Genomic DNA, 19,149 nt, shown 5'->3' on the forward strand with positions numbered 1-19,149 from the left:
ATAGAGATAGATATAGAGATAGATATAGAGATAGATATAGAGATCGATATAGAGATAGATATAGAGATAGATATAGAGATAGATATAGAGATCGATATAGAGATCGATATAGAGATCGATATAGAGATAGATATAGAGATAGATATAGAGATAGATATAGAGATAGATATAGAGATAGAGGATGATATAGAGATAGAGATAGAGGATGATATAGAGATAGAGATAGAGATAGAGGATGATATAGAGATGATATAGAGATAGAGATGATATAGAGATGATATAGAGATGATATAGAGACGATATAGAGATGATATAGAGATGATATGGAGATGATATAGAGATGATATAGAGATGATATAGAGATGATATAGAGATGATATAGAGATAGATATAGAGATAGATATAGAGATAGATATAGAGATAGATATAGAGATAGATATAGAGATAGATATAGAGATAGATATAGAGATAGATATAGAGATAGATATAGAGATAGATATAGAGATAGATATAGAGATAGATATAGAGATAGATATAGAGATAGATATAGAGATAGATATAGATATAGAGATAGATATAGAGATAGATATAGAGATAGATATAGATATAGAGATAGATATAGAGATAGATATAGAGATAGATATAGAGATAGATATAGAGATAGATATAGAGATAGATATAGAGATAGATATAGAGATAGATATAGAGATAGATATAGAGATAGATATAGAGACAGATTTCGAGATAGAGACAGAGATAGAGATAGAGATAGAGATAGAGATAGAGATAGAGGATGATATAGAGATAGAGATAGAGATAGACGATGATATAGAGATAGAGATAGAGATAGAGAATGATATAGAGATAGAGATAGAGATAGAGAATGATATAGAGATAGACAGAGAGATAGAGATAGAGAGAGAGATAGAGAGAGAGATGGAGGATGAGAGAGAGATAGAGATAGAGATAGAGATAGAGATAGAGATAGAGATAGAGATAGAGATAGAGATAGAGATAGAGATAGAGATAGAGATAGAGATAGAGATAGAGATAGAGATAGAGATAGAGATAGAGGATGATATAGAGATAGAGATAGAGGATGATATAGAGATAGAGATAGAGGATGATATAGAGATGATATAGAGATAGAGATGATATAGAGATGATATAGAGATGATATAGAGATGATATAGAGATGATATAGAGATGATATGGAGATGATATAGAGATGATATAGAGATGATATAGAGATGATATAGAGATGATATAGAGATGATATAGAGATGATATAGAGATAGATATAGAGATAGATATAGAGATAGATATAGAGATAGATATAGAGATAGATATAGAGATAGATATAGAGATAGATATAGAGATAGATATAGAGATAGATATAGAGATAGATATAGAGATAGATATAGAGATAGATATAGAGATAGATATAGATATAGAGATAGATATAGAGATAGATATAGAGATAGATATAGAGATAGATATAGAGATAGATATAGAGATAGATATAGAGATAGATATAGAGATAGATATAGAGATAGATATAGAGATAGATATAGAGATAGATATAGAGATAGAGGATGATATAGAGATAGAGATAGAGGATGATATAGAGATAGAGATAGAGATAGAGGATGATATAGAGATGATATAGAGATAGAGATGATATAGAGATGATATAGAGATGATATAGAGATGATATAGAGATGATATAGAGATGATATAGAGATGATATAGAGATGATATAGAGATGATATAGAGATGATATAGAGATAGATATAGAGATAGATATAGAGATAGATATAGAGATAGATATAGAGATAGATATAGAGATAGATATAGAGATAGATATAGAGATAGATATAGAGATAGATATAGAGATAGATATAGAGATAGATATAGAGATAGATATAGAGATAGATATAGAGATAGATATAGAGATAGATATAGAGATAGATATAGATATAGAGATAGATATAGAGATAGATATAGAGATAGATATAGAGATAGATATAGAGATAGATATAGAGATAGATATAGAGATAGATATAGAGATAGATATAGAGATAGATATAGAGATAGATATAGAGATAGATATAGAGATAGAGGATGATATAGAGATAGAGATAGAGATAGAGGATGATATAGAGATGATATAGAGATAGAGATGATATAGAGATGATATAGAGATGATATAGAGATGATATAGAGATGATATAGAGATGATATAGAGATAGATATAGAGATAGATATAGAGATAGATATAGAGATAGATATAGAGATAGATATAGAGATAGATATAGAGATAGATATAGAGATAGATATAGAGATAGATATAGAGATGATATAGAGATGATATAGAGAGAGATATAGAGAGAGAGATAGAGAGAGAGAGAGATAGAGAGAGATATAGAGATAGAGAAAGAGATAGATATAGATATAGAGATAGATATAGAGATAGAGATAGAGATAGATATAGAGATAGATATAGAGATAGATATAGAGATAGATATAGAGATAGATATAGAGATAGATATAGAGATAGATATAGAGATAGAGATAGATATAGAGATAGATATAGAGATAGAGATAGAGATAGAGATTATAGAGATGATATAGAGAGAGAGAGAGAGAGAGAGAGAGAGAGAGAGAGAGAGAGAGAGAGAGAGAGAGAGAGAGAGAGAGAGAGAGAGAGAGAGAGAGAGAGAGAGAGAGAGAGAGAGAGAGAGAGAGATGGGTAAATTGATAAGACAGTGTTAATATACATGAAATGCAATTTGGTTTCATGCCAGGAAGGGGCATGATGGAGGAAATTTTTATCGGTAGGCAATTACAGGAAAATATCTGGGCAAGAATAAACTGCACTTTATATTTGTGGATTTGGAGAAGGCGTTTGATGGGGTGCCTCAGGAAGTGGTGCAATGGTCTATGAGAAAGTTATGTGTGGAGGATTGGTTAGTTAGGGTAGTCATGGCAATGAATGATGGCTTAAACTCCTCTGTGAGGGTAATTGGAGTGCAGAGTGAGAATTTTGAAGTGAAAGTGGGTGTTTATCAGGGTTCAATCTTGAGTCCAATCCTGTTCATCATGGTTCTTGAGGCTATATCACAGGAATTTAGAGGAGGCTCACTTTGGGAACTCCTGCATGCTGATGACCTGGTGCTGATAGCAAACAGTGTGGAAGAGGTAATGGGTAAGTTGGCAATATGGAAGGAGGGTTTCGAGGCCAGAAGACTGAAAGTGAATACAGGGAAAACAAAAGTACCAATTAGTGGTGTGGGAGAAGGAAGTGTGGAAAAAAAGAGGGAGGTGGCCATGTGCTGTCTGAAAAAAGGTGTTGGTAGCAATTCAATGTTGTATAAATCCTGTAACTGCTGGGTGCACAAGAGGTGTAGTGGCATCAGGGGTAGACTGGAGGGGGCACCCGACTTCAAATGTGCTGTTTGCACAGGTAAACAAGTGACTCCAGTTAGAGTGGAAAGGTTAATTTATGGGGATATATCTCTGGAATGTGTGGATAAATTCTGTTACCTTGGTGTTACGATTGGTGCAGGTGGTGGTGTGGAGACAGCAGTGAATGCAAGAATTAGAAGTGGCTGGAGGAAGTTTAGGGAGTTGTTACCCCTATTGATATCAAAAGGGACCTCTCTCCGATTAAAGGGAAAAACTTAATGCAGCTTGCGTTAGCAGCGTGATGATGTATGGCAGCGAAACATGGGTGATCAAAAAGGAGGATGAATGGAGGTGTGAACAAAATTAAATGAGAATGGTGAGGTGGATGTGTGATGTGACACTGAAGGATAGGAAACCAAATGTGGAATTAAGAGATCGGTATAGAAAGCATTAGTGAGGTTATGTGTAGATGTCGGTTCAGATGGTTTGGACATGTGGAAAGGATGTAGGTGGGTAGTTGTGTGAAGAGGTGTATAAATATGAACGTGAATGGAAGGAGAGCTCGAGGCTGTCCGAGGAAAACATGGGATGTGTTGCTGAGAGATGATCTGAGAGTGAAAGGCCCCATAAGAGGGCGAGCAAGGGATTGTGTGACCTGGAAAGGAGCCATTAGGTGAACCACAGCTTGCACATGCAAGCATAAAAGCGGCCAAAAAACGACGACGACGACGATGACGACATAAACATCACCCAGCTGAGGCTGACTGACTTTTCAACCCAAGTTAATGTACACTCAGGTCTTGCCGACCTGAGAGATTGGCCACACCCAATGTAATGTACACTCAGGTCTTGCTGACCTGAGAGATTGCCCACACCCAATGTAATGTACACTCAGGTCTTGCTGACCTGAGAGATTGGCCACACCCAATGTAATGTACACTCAGGTCTTGCTGACCTGAGAGATTGCCCACACCCAATGTAATGTACACTCAGGTCTTGCCGACCTGAGAGATTGCCCACACCCAATGTAATGTACACTCAGGTCTTGCCGACCTGAGAGATTGGCGACACCCAATGTAATGTACACTCAGGTCTTGCTGACCTGAGAGATTGCCCACACCCAATGTAATGTACACTCAGGTCTTGCCGACCTGAGAGATTGCCCACACCCAATGTAATGTACACTCAGGTCTTGCCGACCTGAGAGATTGGCGACACCTATGTAATGTACACTCAGGTCTTGCTGACCTGAGAGATTGCCCACACCCAATGTAATGTACACTCAGGTCTTGCCGACCTGAGAGATTGCCCACACCCAATGTAATGTACACTCAGGTCTTGCTGGCCTTAGAGATTAGCCACACCCAATGTAATGTACACTCAGGTCTTGCCGACCTGAGAGATTGCCCACACCCAATGTAATGTACACTCAGGTCTTGCCGACCTGAGAGATTGGCGACACCCAATGTAATGTACACTCAGGTCTTGCTGACCTGAGAGATTGCCCACACCCAATGTAATGTACACTCAGGTCTTGCCGACCTGAGAGATTGCCCACACCCAATGTAATGTACACTCAGGTCTTGCTGGCCTTAGAGATTAGCCACACCCAATGTAATGTACACTCAGGTCTTGCTGACCTGAGAGATTGGCCACACCCAATGTAATGTACACTCAGGTCTTGCTGGCCTTAGAGATTGGCCACACCCAATGTAATGTACACTCAGGTCTTGCTGACCTGAGAGATTGCCCACACCCAATGTAATGTACACTCAGGTCTTGCCGACCTGAGAGATTGGCCACACCCAATGTAATGTACACTCAGGTCTTGCTGACCTGAGAGATTGCCCACACCCAATGTAATGTACACTCAGGTCTTGCTGACCTGAGAGATTGCCCACACCCAATGTAATATACACTCAGGTCTTGCTGGCCTTAGAGATTAGCCACACCCAATGTAATGTACACTCAGGTCTTGCTGACCTGAGAGATTGGCCACACCCAATGTAATGTACACTCAGGTCTTGCTGACCTGAGAGATTGGCCACACCCAATGTAATGTACACTCAGGTCTTGCTGACCTGAGAGATTGCCCACACCCAATGTAATGTACACTCAGGTCTTGCTGACCTGAGAGATTGGCCACACCCAATGTAATGTACACTCAGGTCTTGCTGACCTGAGAGATTGCCCACACCCAATGGAATGTACACTCAGGTCTTCCTGACCTGAGAGATTGGCCACACCCAATGTAATGTACACTCAGGTCTTGCTGACCTGAGAGATTGCCCACACCCAATGTAATGTACACTCAGGTCTTGCTGACCTGAGAGATTGCCCACACCCAATGCCATTACGGTTCATTGCAGCGAAAGTCCCTATCCGGAGGACATGACATGGGATTTGGTTCAAATTTTTGACAACCTCTTCTTGTACTGAGATAACCATGTTCAATTCAAAGCTTTGCATAAAATGCATCAAAGGTTATTTCACTGTCCTGATCGGTGTTGTTTTTTTTTGTTTGTTTTAATATTTTCATTGATCGAGTTCATGCACCTGTATCGCATCAACCAAGGTGTCCTTCATGGAGGATTTGACTTGACCTATGAAATCATTAAAATGGTTGTACCTGTATAAGGTCTTGTGGAATTGAAGGTTTAAAGGGAAAAATGCAATGCAGATAATTCGACTGTTGATCTGTGGTTCAGAGTTAAGCTTGAATTGAGGTTCCGGAGAGACGGCATGAAAGCAGACCGCGTTTCTCATGATGGGGTCGTTTTTCACTGCCTCGATGGGGGAACTCCAGCCAGAGCTAATGGAACATTGACAAATAGGGACTTTACAACAGCCTGATAAAAACACAACGCACCCAGCAATGTCAGATGCCAAAATGGACCAAGATTTAAAGCCCTCTAAAAATGCAAAATCTACCATTTGTTTTAACTTGACACTTGGATTTGTATCACATGAAAACCATTTTTTAATACCCTCCTCCAATTTAATTACATCGACATGTGCCATGAAAGTGGGAAACCTTTCTGTATTTTACCGGTACATGAGCGGTGAGCTTAAGGGTCATGCGATTCAAATCAGAATTGCTCAGCACTTCAAAAGGATAGAGCACAGACAAACAACCAGAGGTTAGCAAACATTGCACAGACTTGGCCTGCTGCATCATGGAGCACATTCTAATGGCTTAATTGGCAGAGACATTGGTGGTTGAGAAATGCTGTGGATTATTTACCAGTCTCAGTGATGTAATGGTTCCAGCTCAGCTCTGATTCTGCGAAGTCGGTGGTCCGAACCCCGACCGAGTCAAAGGAAAGACATCAAAAATGGAACGTGCTGATTCCTTGCTTGATGATCACAATTTAAAAAAAAGGGGATACATCATGGAACAACAATTATAGGTTGGCAACGGTTGTGCACGTTTGATGGGCCTCATGGCCTCTTCCAGTGAAGAAGAACCCAAGTCAATTGTGCTCACACTGAAACTGGTTGCTCGGCAACACTAACCTGCCCCTCTTCCGCCTTTTATTTTATCACCTTTGTCGTCTTTACATTAAAACCAACGATAGCTGTAAACCTTTAACTGAACAACTCATTCTAGTCACTAATTCTTGATTTATTTAAGTTATTTAACCGTTTGCAGAATGCAAGCACACCACACCACGCCACACCACAACACGCCACACCACAACACGCCACACCACAACACGCCACACCACAACACGCCACACCACAACACGCCACACCACAACACGCCACACCACAACACAACACTCCACAACACAACACTCCAAACCACAACACGCCACACCACAACACGCCACACCACAACACGCCACACCACAACACGCCACACCACAACACGCCACACCACAACACGCCACACCACAACACGCCACGCCACAACACGCCACACCACAACACGCCACGCCACGCCACGCAACACCCCACAGGTATATAAAGCTCTTTCACAGACCACTTAATTAAATATATAAAGCTTACTGTATATTCAATATTTACAAGCAAATACATCTCGTCACTTTGCTGACGGGGTTATTAACGGGGGGAGGAAGAGGAAGAGGAAGAGGAAGAGGATGAAGGGGAAGGATTGAGGGGGGAGAGGGAGGAGGGATGGAAGGGAGAGAGGACAGTTTATAGCTGGGACAGGATTTGAACCCAGTCGAGAGAGCCGAGAGCGAGCATGCGTACCTCTTGGTACCTTGCCTTGATCTGTCCGAGTAGCAGTTCACGACTCCTGAAAAATATACAAAGATTTGGTTTTTTGTTAACCCAACTCTCATTTGTCCAATTCCCACATTCTTTAAAAGCCCTTCCTCTCCTCGACCTCCAAAAGTTGTATGGTGGTGGAGGGGGTTTGGCAGGAGCATAGCATGGGGGGAAGGGAAGGGAAGGCAGCGTGAGGGGAAGGGAAGGCAGTGTGAGGGGAAGGGAAGGCAGCGTGAGGTGAAGGGAAGGCAGCGTGAGGGGAAGGGAAGGAACCGCGAGGGGAAGGGAAGGAACCGTGAGGGGAAGGGAAGGCAGCGTGAGGGGAAGAGAAGGAACTGTGAGGGGAAGGGAAGGCAGCATGAGTGGAAGGAAAGAGAAGGCAGTATGAGGGGAAGGGAAGGCAGTGTGAAGGGAAGGGAAGGCAGCATGAGGGGAAGGGAAGTCAACGTGAGGGGAAGGGAAGGCAACGTGAGGGGAAGGGAAGGCAACGTGAGGGGAAGGGAAGGCATCGTGAGGTGAAGGGAGGCAGCGTGAGGGGAAGGGAAGGCAGCGTGAAGGGAAGGGAAGGCAGTGTGAAGGGAAGGCAGCGTGAGGGGAAGGGAAGGCAGCGTGAGGGGAAGGGAAGGCAGCGTGAGGGGAAGGGAAGGCAGCGTGAGGGGAAGGCAGAGTGAAGGGAAGGCAGCGTGAGGGGAAGAGAAGGCAGCATGAGGGGAAGGGAAGGTAGCATGCGTGGAAGGAAAGAGAAGGCAGCGTGAGGGGAGGGGAGGCAGCGTGAGGGGAAGGGAAGGTAGCATGCATGGAAGGAAAGAGAAGGCAGTATGAGGGGAAGGGAAGGCAGCATGAAGGGAAGGGAAGGCAGCGTGAGGGGAAGCGAAGTCAACATGAGGGGAAGGGAAGGCATCGTGAGGGAAAGGGAAGGCAGCGTGAGGTGAAGGGAAGGCAGCGTGAGGGGAAGGGAAGGGCCCGTGAGGGGAAGGGAAGGGCCCGTGAGGGGAAGGGAAGGGCCCATGAGGGGAAGGGAAGGAACCGTGAGGGGAAGGGAAGGAACCGTGAGGGGAAGGGAAGGAACCGTGAGGGGAAGGGAAGGAACCGTGAGGGGAAGGGAAGGCAGCGTGAGGGGAAGACAAGGAACTGTGAGGGGAAGGGAAGGCATCGTGAGGGGAAGGAAGGCAGCGTGAGGGGAAGGGAAGGCAGCGTGAGGGGAAGGGAAGGCAGCGTGAAGGGAAGGCAGCGTGAGGGGAAGGGAAGGCAGCATGAGGGGAAGGGAAGGCAGCGTGAGGGGAAGGGAAGGCAGCGTGAGGGAAGGAAAGAGAAGGCAGCGTGAGGGAAGGAAAGAGAAGGCAGCGTGAGGGAAGGAAAGAGAAGGCAGCGTGAGGGAAGGAAAGAGAAGGCAGCGTGAAGGGAAGGGTAGGCAGCGTGAGGGGAGGGAACGCAGCGTGAGGGGAGGGAAGGCAGCGTGAGGGGAGGGGAAGGCAGCGTGAGGGGAGGGGAAGGCAGCGTGAGGGGAAGGGAAGGCAGCGTGAGGGGAAGGGAAGGCAGCGTGAGGGGGAGGGAAGGCAGCGTGAGGGGAAGGCAGAGTGAAGGGAAGGCAGCGTGAGGGGAAGAGAAGGCAGCGTGAGGGGAAGGGAAGGTAGCATGCGTGGAAGGAAAGAGAAGGCAGCGTGAGGGGGAGGGAAGGCAGCGTGAGGGGAGGGAAGGCAGCGTGAGGGGAGGGAAGGCAGCGTGAGGGGAAGGGAAGGCAGCGTGAGGGGAAGGGAAGGCAGCGTGAGGGGAAGGGAAGGCAGCGTGAGGGGAAGGGAAGGCAGCGTGAGGGGAAGAGAAGGAACTGTGAGGGGAAGGGAAGGCAGCATGAGGGGAAGAGAAGGAACTGTGAGGGGAAGGGAAGGCAGCATGAGGGGAAGGGAAGGTAGCATGCGTGGAAGGAAAGAGAAGGCAGCGTGAGGGGAAGGCAGATTGAAGGGAATGCAGTGTGAAGGGAAGGCAGAATGAGGGGAAGGGAAGGCAGTGTGAAGGGAAGGGAAGGCAGCATGAAGGGAAGGCAGCGTGAGGGGAAGGCAGATTGAAGGGAATGCAGTGTGAAGGGAAGGCAGAATGAGGGGAAGGGAAGGCAGCGTGATGGGAGGGGAAGGCAGCATGAAGGGAAGGCAGCGTGAGGGGAAGGGAAGGCAGCGTGAGGGGAAGGGAAGGCAGCGTGAGGGGAAGGGAAGGCAGCGTGAGGGGAAGGGAAGGCAGCGTGAGGGGAAGGGAAGGCAGTGTGAGGGGAAGGGAAGGCAGCGTGAGGGGAAGGGAAGGCAGCATGAGGGGAAGGGAAGGCAGCATGAGGGGAAGGGAAGGCAGCATGAGGGGAAGGGAAGGCAGCATGAGGGGAAGGGAAGGCAGCATGAGGGGAAGGGAAGGCAGCATGAGGGGAAGGGAAGGTAGCATGCATAGAAGGAAAGAGAAGGCAGTATGAGGGGGAGGGAAGGCAGTGTGAAGGGAAGGGAAGGCAGTGTGAGGGGAATGGAAGTCAACGTGAGGGGAAGGGAAGGCAATGTGAGGGGAAGGAAAGGCAGCGTGAGGGGAAGGGAAGGCAGCGTGAGGGGAAGGGAAGGCAGTGTGAGGGGAAGGGAAGGCAGTGTGAGGGGAAGGGAATGCAGTGTGAAGGGTAGGCAGAATGAGAGGAAGGGAAGGCAGCGTGATGGGAGGGGAAGGCAACGTGATGAGAAGGGAAGGCAGCGTGAAGGGAAGGGATTGCAGTGTGAAGGGAAGGCAGCGTGAGGGGAAGGGAAGGCAGCGTGAGGGGAGGGGAAGGCAGCGTGAGGGGAAGGGAAGGCAGCGTGAGGGGAAGGGAAGGCAGCGTGAGGGGAAGGGAAGGCAGCGTGAGGGGAAGGGAAGGTAGCATGCGTGGAAGGAAAGAGAAGGCAGTATGAGGGGAAGGGAAAGCAGCGGGTGGGGAAGGGAAGGCAGCGTGAGGGGAAGGCAGAGTGAAGGGAAGGGAAGGAAGTGTGGAGGGAAGGGAATGCTGTGTGAAGGGTAGGCAGAATGAGAGGAATGGAAGGCAGCATGAGGGGAAGGGAAGGCAGTATGAGGGGAAGGGAAGGCAGCATGAGGGGAAGGGAAGGCAGCATGAGAGGAAGAGAAGGTAGCATGCATAGAAGGAAAGAGAAGGCAGTATGAGGGGGAGGGAAGGCAGTGTGAAGGGAAGGGAAGACAGTGTGAGGGGAATGGAAGGCAACGTGAGGGGAAGGGAAGGCAATGTGAGGGGAAGGAAAGGCAGCGTGGGGGGAAGGGAAGGCAGCGGGAGGGGAAGGGAAGGCAGCGTGAGGGGAAGGGAAGGCAGTGTGAGGGGAAGGGAATGCAGTGTGAAGCGTAGGCAGAATGAGACGAAGGGAAGGCAGCGTGATGGGAGGGGAAGGCAACGTGATGAGAACGGAAGGCAGCGTGAAGCGAAGGGATTGCAGTGTGAAGGGAAGGCAGCGTGAGGGGAAGGGAAGGCAGCGTGAGGGGAGGGGAAGGCAGCGTGAGGGGAAGGGAAGGCAGCGTGAGGGGAAGGGAAGGCAGCGTGAGGGGAAGGGAAGGCAGCGTGAGGGGAAGGGAAGGGAGCATGAGAGGAAGGAAAGAGAGGGCAGTATGAGGGGGAGGGAAAGCAGCGGGGGGGGGAGGGAAGGCAGCGTGGGGGGAAGGCAGAGTGAAGGGAGGGGAAGGCAGTGTGAAGGGAAGGGAATGCAGTGTGAAGGGTAGGAAGAATGAGAGGAAAGGAAGGCAGTGTGAGGAGAACAGAAGACAGTGTGAGGGGAAGGGAAGGCAGTGTGAGGGGATGGGAAGGCAGTGTGAGGGAAAGGGAAGGCAGCGTGAGGGGAAGGAAAGGCAGCATGAGGGGAAGGGAAGGCAGCATGAGGGGAAGGGGAGGTAGCATGCGTGGAAGGAAAGAGAAGGCAGTGTGAGGGGAAGGGAAGGCAGCGTGAGGGGAAGGGAAGGCAGCGTGAGGGGAAGGGAAGGCGACGTGAGGGGAAGGGAAGGCAGCGTGAGGGGAAGGGAAGGCAACGTGAGGGGAAGTGAAGGTGACGTGAGGGGAAGGGAATGCAGCATGAGGGGAAGGGAAGGCACCATGAGGGGTAGGGAAGGCAACGTGAGGGGAAAGGAAGGCATCGTGAGGGGAAGGAAAGGCAGCGTGAGGGGAAGGGAAGGCAGCGTGAGGGGAAGGGAAGGCAGAGTGAAGGGAAGGGAAGGCCGTGTGAAGGGAAAGGAATGCAGTGTGAATGGAAGGCAGCATGAGGGGAAGGGAAGGCAGCATGAGGGGAAGGGAAGGCAGCATGAGGGGAAGGGAAGGCAGCATGAGGGGAAGGGAAGGCAGCATGAGGGGAAGGGAAGGCAGCATGAGGGGAAGGGAAGGCAGCATGAGGGGAAGGGAAGGCAGCATGAGGGGAAGGCAGAGTGAAGGGAAGGGAAGGCAGGGTGAAGGGAGGGGAATGCAGTGTGAAGGGAAGGCAGAATGAGGGGAGGGGAAGGCAGTGTGATGGGAGGGGACGGCAGCGTGATGGGGGGGAAGGCAGCGTGATGGGAGGGGACGGCAGCGTGATGGGAGGGGAAGGCAGCGTGATGCGAAGGGAAGGCAGCGTGAAGGGAAGGGATTGCAGTGTGAAGGGAAGGCAGCGTGAGGGGAAGGGAAGGTAGCATGCATGGAAGGAAAGAGAAGGCAGTATGAGGGGAAGGGAAGGCAGCGTGAAGGGAAGGGAAGGCAGCGTGAAGGGAAGGGAAGGCAATGTGAGGGGAAGGGAAGGCATCGTGAGGGGAAGGGAAGGCAGCGTGAGGGGAAGGGAAGGCAGCGTGAGGGGAAGGGAAGGCAGCGTGAGGGGAAGGAAAGGCAGCGTGAGGGGAAGGGAAGGCAGCATGAGGGGAAGGGAAGGCAGCGTGAGGGGAAGGCAGAGTGAAGGGAAGGGAAGGCAGTGTGAAGGGAAGGGAATGCAGTATGAAGGGAAGGCGGAATGAGGGGAAGGGTAAGGCAGCATGATGGGAGGGGAAGGCAGCGTGATGGGAAGAGAAGGCAGCGTGAAGGGAAGGGATTGCAGTGTGAAGGGAAGGGATTGCAGTGTGAAGGGAAGGCAGTGTGAGGGGAAGGGAAGGCAGCATGAGGGGAAGGGAAGGCAGCATGAAGGGAAGGGAATGCAGTGTGAAGGGAAGGCAGCATGATGGGAAGGGAAGACAGTGTGAGGGGAAGGGAAGGCAGCGTGATGGTAACGTGATGATGATCGTGATGGTAACGTAACGATCGCGTAACATGCCTACAACTTATGGCCAGTGTATGCGGAACGTGTGAATCATACGCTGGTATACGTCGAAACATTTCAAGCATGTTAAAATTTGTCGACGAGCTCGGCGTACTACGACGTATGCCAGCGTGCTCTTAACGTATACAAAAATTACCCATAACGTATTCGACGTGTGCCAGCGTTTGACAAATTTTTCATACGTCGGCATATGCTGGCTAAATCGTCAAGGTGTGACAGGGCCTTAACAGAAGGAGAAGGGTGGAGGAGCAGGGGGAGAGAAGAATCGAGGTGGGAAAGAGAGAGAGAGGGGGGTTTGGGAGTAGGGTACTGCACTGCATCAGGAGAGGGTAGAGCGAGGGTGGGACAAAGAGAGAGGAGTAGGGGTGTGGGTTGGGGAGTTAGCAGAGAGAATATGTTATGCCTTGTGAACAATACACACAGACACACATCTTTTAAGTTATAAACTCAAAACTTGAGGAACAAATACAACTTTGTTGGGGAGGGGGGAGGGGGGGTAACATAGTCTTTGAGGCTTTGGCCTCACATGGGGATGTGGGGGGGCATAAATTCTCAATTGTAAATGAGTACCATGTAGCACCACATGGTGGTGGAGGCAGTGGATGTCTTATAATTCACTGTCGGGCAAAAAATAATTTTGCCTCAAGGGACACTGGATACCATTGACCAGAGTCGCAGGGCCAGGCTTAATGACAGAGCTGAGCTGTTCAGGGAGTTGAGGAAGAAAACTGTACATGCGCTGAGGGTGGACAAGGAGGCCTATGTGTGAGGAATCTGTGAGGGAGTAGAGCATCACCTGTGGTCAAGTGATTCTCATCCTGCTTACAGAGAAATTCATGTATTGCATTCCTCCAAGCCTATCCCTCAATGTACTGTAGTTAGAGCAGAGGGTGGTGGGCTCATGACAGACGAGTTCAAAGTGAAGGCTCGCTGGGCCAGTTTCTTTGAGCAGCTGTACCAGGCTGACCAACCAGCAGTTCAGTTGGATGTCAGGGGTGTAACGATCCCTCTTGCTGACCCTACAATCAACTCCAATCCACCTTCGTTTATGGAAACAGTCTGCGGTGAACCGGTTGAAATGGGGTAAAGCTCTTGGGATCTGAGGCATCCTTGCTGAACTTCTCAAGGCTGGTGGAAATGCTGCACTCGTGTTGTTTTATGCAGTTCTGTGCTCTGCCTGGAACACAGGCATCATCCCAGCTGACTGTAAGAGGGGCCTTGTTGTCCCTCTCTGGAAAGGGAAGGATGATCATGGGGACTGCAAGAACTACCGAGGGGCGACGCTGCTCTCAGTGCCGGGCAAGGTCTTTGCTCGAATAATTCTTGATGGGGTTCGCACCATCAGCTTGAGCACCAGAGCCCAGAGCAGTCAGGCTTCACAACAAAGAGGTCAACGATTGACCATATCGTCGTCGCTCGGGTCCTCACCGAACGCAGACGAGAGTTTCGGCAGGGGCTGCTTGCAGCGTATGTTGATCTCTGCAAAGTGTTCGATTCAGTGAATCGGGATGCCCTCTGGAGGATTCTCGGTCTTCATGGGGTGCCACCAAAATTGATCAATCTGATGTCTGAACTATACTCTGGTACTGAGTGCTGTGAGATGTAGTGAGACCATCTCCGACTTATTTCCAGTTGCTGCTGGAGTTCGTCAGGGGTGTGTACTGGCCCCTACACTTTTCAGCACTTGTATGGACTGGATTCTGGGGAGGATGTCAGAGAGATCAAGCTGTGGTGCATCATTTGGGAACAGCAAGATCTTTGACCTTGATTTCGCAGATGATGCAATCATCATTGCAGTGACTCTGGATATCCTTTTGGGGGCCCTCGAGGTGTTGAATGAGGAGTCGGAACCGCTGGGATTATGGATTTCCTAGGTGAAAACTAAGATCCAGGCTTTCAATGACATCTTCGATGCTGCAATATTGTCTGTACCTGTTTGTGGTGAGGATGTTGAGGTCACGGAGAGATTCACTTACCTTGGCAGTGATATTCAGGTCTCTGCTGGCTGTGAGCCAGTGGTCAATAGACGTCTGGGTCGGGTCTGTGGAGTAATGGATTCACTGGATCATGGGGTGTGGCGCTGCCGGTACCTGTGCAAGACGACGAAATTCTGAGTCTTGAAATCCTTAGTGCTTCCAGTCTTGCTCTATGGATGTGAGACTTGGACTCTGACCAGGGATCTGAGACGCAGGGCTTAATTCCTTTGGAACCAGGTCGCTTTGGAGAATCATTGGCGACCGCTGGTTGGACTTTGTGTCCAATGAGTGGTTGCTGAGAGACTCAAATGAGATTTTTTACCTGCATAGTTCGTGAGCGTCAGTTGCGGCTGTATGGACATGTGGCTCATTTTCCTGATGCTGATCCTGCTCACCAGATTCTCTCAGTGAGAGAGCCTCGTGAGTGGAGGAGGCCAATGGGCCGATCACGTGCCTCGTGGTCGCAGCATGTTGATCATCATCTCAAGGAGATGGGGATGGCCCAGGCATCTGCCTGGGGAATGGCCAGACAGTTCCCCTGGAGTACCTGCGGAAAGTGGACGCTGCGATGAGCTGCTCTGGCACATGCTCCCATACCTGACCTGACCCATCGAGTGAAGAGATAATGGCAGGAATTTTGAGGGGGGGGAGAAAGAAAGAGATAGGGAGAGAGGAGGGAGGGAGAGCGGGGAGGAAGGGAGATGGAGTGAGCAAGGAGGTGGGGTGAGCAAGGAGGTGGTGAGGAATGATGGAGCTCAGAATGTGGTGTGGAAGACAAAGGAAGGGTGTGGTGGGGGGGGAGAAGCGAAGCCTCACCAAACGTTGCCATACACTCTGGGAGGGGGTGGGAGCAAGGATGATGGGGGAGGGAGAGAGGAGGTGGGAGTGGGGAGGGGGTTCTCGATTACATGAAAAAAAAAGCACATTAATAAAGCATATGGAAACTGCCTGGAGATTTCCATGGGGTTGGAGAGGGGAGACGGTTTGGGAGAGGAGGTAAGCGTGAGGGGAGGGGAAGGGAAGGTTGCGTGAGCGGGGTAGGTTGCGTGAGAGCGGGGTAGGTGGCGTGAGAGGCGGGGAAGGTTGCGTGAGTGGCAGGAAAGGCAGCGTGAGGGGCGGGGAAGGCGGCGCGAGGAGCGGGGAAGGCGGCGCGAGGAGCGGGGAAGGCGGCGCGAGGAGCGGGGAAGGCGGCGCGAGGGGCGGGGAAGGCGGCGCGAGGGGCGGGGAAGGCGGCGCGAGGGGCGGGGAAGGCGGCGCGAGGGGCGGGGAAGGCGGCGCGAGGGGGGGGGGAGGCGGCGCGAGGGGCGGGGAAGGCGGCGCGAGGGGCGGGGAAGGCGGCGCGAGGGGCGGGGAAGGGGGGGCGAGGGGCGGGGAAGGCGGGGCGAGGGGCCGGGAAGGGGGTGCGAGGGGGGGGGAAGGCGGCGCGAGGGGCGGGGAAGGCGGCGCGAGGGGCGGGGAAGGCGGCGCGAGGGGCGGGGAAGGCGGCGCGAGGGGCGGGGAAGGCGGCGCGAGGGGCGGGGAAGGTGGCATGGGGGTGGTAAAGGGAGGGGTTAAAAACACGCCCAAACAGCAACATTTTCTTTTTAACCTCCAGGTTCTCGCTTTTTAACCACCAGCGGGAACATTTAAAATCCATGTTATCTACCTGGCAAAAGCCTGTCTGCATGCATGCTCACACATGTAGCGACCTTCGCAACGCTCCAGTCGGCTCAGTGCAAATCTGATTCATACATGCTATACTCTGGGGAAGTCGTTTTAAATTAAGAACTAAACCATCAGTCCTTCATAGTCCCCTAAACAAGGTGGCAGGCTGGGGGATGAGAGGGAGAGGGGTGTGAGCGGAAGTGATTGAGAGAGGGAGGGAGAGGGGTGGGAGAGAGAGAGGGAGAGGGGTGGGAGAGAGAGAGGGAGAGGGGTGGGAGAGAGAGAGGGGCAGAGGGGTGGGAGAGAGAGAGGGGCAGAGGGGTGGGAGAGAGAGGGGGACAGGGGTAGGAGAGAGAGGGGTGGGAGAGAGATGGAGGGAGAGGGGTGAGAGAGAGGGATAGGTGGGTGTAAGAGAGAGAGAGAGAGAGGAGAGAGAGGGGGAGAGAGAGAAAGAGATAGGAATGGGAGAGAGAGAAAGAGATAGGAATGGGAGAGAGAGAGAAAGAGATAGGAATGGGAGAGAGAGAGGGGGAGGGGGGAGAGAGAGCGAAGGGGGGGAGTGGGATGGGAGAGAGAGAGGCGGGAGAGAGAAAAGGGGCAGAGGAGGAATTCCGGCAGATGTGACATCCAGTTTAACATCTATCCGAGAGACAGCACACACAATGATGAATCACCCTGCCTGTGAAACACTGGGATGACGGTTTATCGCTGGGTCAGGATTCAAATCCAGGCTAGACAGCTAAGAGTGAGCATGCGTACCTCTCGGCTATCCTGCCACGATACGGTGATTCATTGCTTTGTAACAACTGAAAACATTTTTTTACTCATTGTAATTATCCAATTTATTTTTCCTTCCCAACTTCAGAGATGTCGTCATGGAGAACTGTGTCGCCATGGAAGCTTTTGGAGATCGAAGCTTGAAGAGCGCTCCAAGCAAGCACTCCAACGAAACATTTAATTACTTTTTTATGCCTCAATGTCAAATTGATGGGTCATATAATAGAAGAAGATCGTACAAAAAGGGGAAATGTTGAAATAAAATTGCATCTTTTCAGCAAGATATAATTGGAAATAAAATTGCCCGACACTGTAACACAGCACGGGGCTAAACACGGAACTTTGTTCAAGTCGCTAAATATATTCAGTGACAGTGTGAATACTTCTGCCATGTATGGCCATGGCTTGAACACAAACAACCAAGCAGCTTGTATCGTGCTGGCCAAGTGGCTTAAGCACTCAAGCAAGCACTCCAGCAAAACGGTTAATGAGGAATGGCTGGCTTGGCAAGTGATTAGCAATTGGTCATATAAAGACCATGCACCCGGAGATGCCTGGAATGTCAAGCATTTTCCGAATTGAAGAAATGAACACTGTTTTTTCAGCAGTTGGAACAGCTGATAAGTTCAATTCTGGAGTTCACGTGTTTGTAATTTGGCTCAGCATTAAGAGATTTGAGGTTATGGCACGGGCGGAAATGAAATAAAGCCACGAAAGCTGGCATCTCCAGGAGTTTTTAAGCATTGCAATGTATCCAGTGATTTGTGGGTGTGATCAGGCATTCGATGACATGAGTGAGGAAAGCGAAAAAAAAAAAAAACCTTTATCCTTGAGAAAGCAATGCAGCCTGTTCCAAGTCAAGGCATTATTGAGCAGGCCAAAAAAATGGTGTATTAAGAGCCCAGCGAGGTGACGAAGGATGAACCTTGATAAAGGATAATTAAATAAGGCTGTTGAATATCTTCAAAAAGGGTGTTTAACTCAACCGAAACAACCAATTTTCATTATTGCACTCCCTTGGAGTTCCCTTTGTATGCATGAAAAGTTTCAGGATGCTACATGGTTTTGGAGTTATGAAGGAGACACACACACTGACATTGATTATTACTCGCAAATACCACCTGTCTCTTTGCTGATAGGAATAGTAAGAGGGAGGAGAAAGTGGGGGTAGAGAGAGAAGGGTAGGGGAGAAAGAGAAGTGGGAGAGGGAAAGAAAGAGGAGTGAGGAGGAGTGAGGAGGGAGGGAGAGTGAGGAGGAAGGGAGAGTGAGAAGGGAGGGAGAGTGAGAAGGGAGGGAGAGTGAGAAGGGAGGGAGAGTGAGAAGGGAGGGAGAGTGAGAAGGGAGGGAGAGTGGGGAAGGGTGGCGAAAGGGAAGGCCGCATTAGGTGAGAGGAAGGGAAGGCATATGTGCGGTGCAGCATCAATTACGATTAATACAGTCTCATCAAAATGATTCTGCATAGAATAACAGTGAAGATGGAAACAAAATTTCTGAAATCCATTTTCTACCAGTCATACTATAAATACCGCCTGGAGACAAACACGTCCGGAAAGAAACACCACCCAGATATGTCCGGAGACAAACTCCCATCCAGACGTAAACACCACCCAGACACATCCGGAGATAAATACCATCGAGACACATCTGGAGACAAACACCGTCCAGACATAACCGCTATCCGGATACGTCCAGAGACAGAGAGAGAGACAGGAGGGGTGAAGGGGGAAGGGGGGGGAGAGAGAGAGAGAGAGGAGAGAGAGAGAGGTAGAGGGAGAGAGAGAGGGGTAGAGGGAGAGAGAGTGTGGAGGGGTGGAGGGGGAGAGAGAGAGGAGAGGTGTGG

The 19,149-nt window shown here is 49.5% G+C and overlaps 1 protein-coding gene and 1 long non-coding RNA gene across 13 annotated transcripts in view; one reads left to right on the forward strand and one right to left on the reverse strand.

The window, feature by feature from the left end:
- LOC147016774 (uncharacterized) overlaps positions 1 to 17,717 on the forward strand; it is a 97,476-nt gene extending 79,759 nt beyond the window's left edge. Inside the window, exon 4 of the long non-coding RNA XR_015049182.1 lies at positions 17,397 to 17,717. This is a non-coding gene — a long non-coding RNA (uncharacterized LOC147016774). The remainder of the gene's footprint in view (positions 1 to 17,396) is intronic.
- Positions 1 to 19,149, reverse strand: part of LOC147016775 (neuronal acetylcholine receptor subunit alpha-7-like) — a 103,939-nt gene that overhangs the window by 72,563 nt on the left and 12,227 nt on the right. For 3 of the 12 annotated variants that reach the window (XM_085845760.1, XM_085845761.1, XM_085845762.1), the window contains 2 exons: positions 7,627 to 7,672; positions 6,038 to 6,220 (listed from right to left, as the gene is read on the reverse strand). In XM_085845760.1, the coding sequence (XP_085701886.1) occupies positions 6,038 to 6,220; positions 7,627 to 7,672 (229 nt within the window). Of the gene's footprint in view, positions 1 to 6,037; positions 6,221 to 7,626; positions 9,041 to 19,149 lie in introns of those variants that run through there. The other 9 variants (XM_085845763.1, XM_085845766.1, XM_085845755.1 and 6 more) reach the window with 7 other exon arrangements.

This window comes from Eptatretus burgeri, chromosome 11 (assembly GCF_056783735.1).
Source record: "Eptatretus burgeri isolate ZD-2024b chromosome 11, Ebu_testis_v1, whole genome shotgun sequence".
Taxonomy (NCBI): Eukaryota; Metazoa; Chordata; class Myxini; order Myxiniformes; family Myxinidae; genus Eptatretus; species Eptatretus burgeri.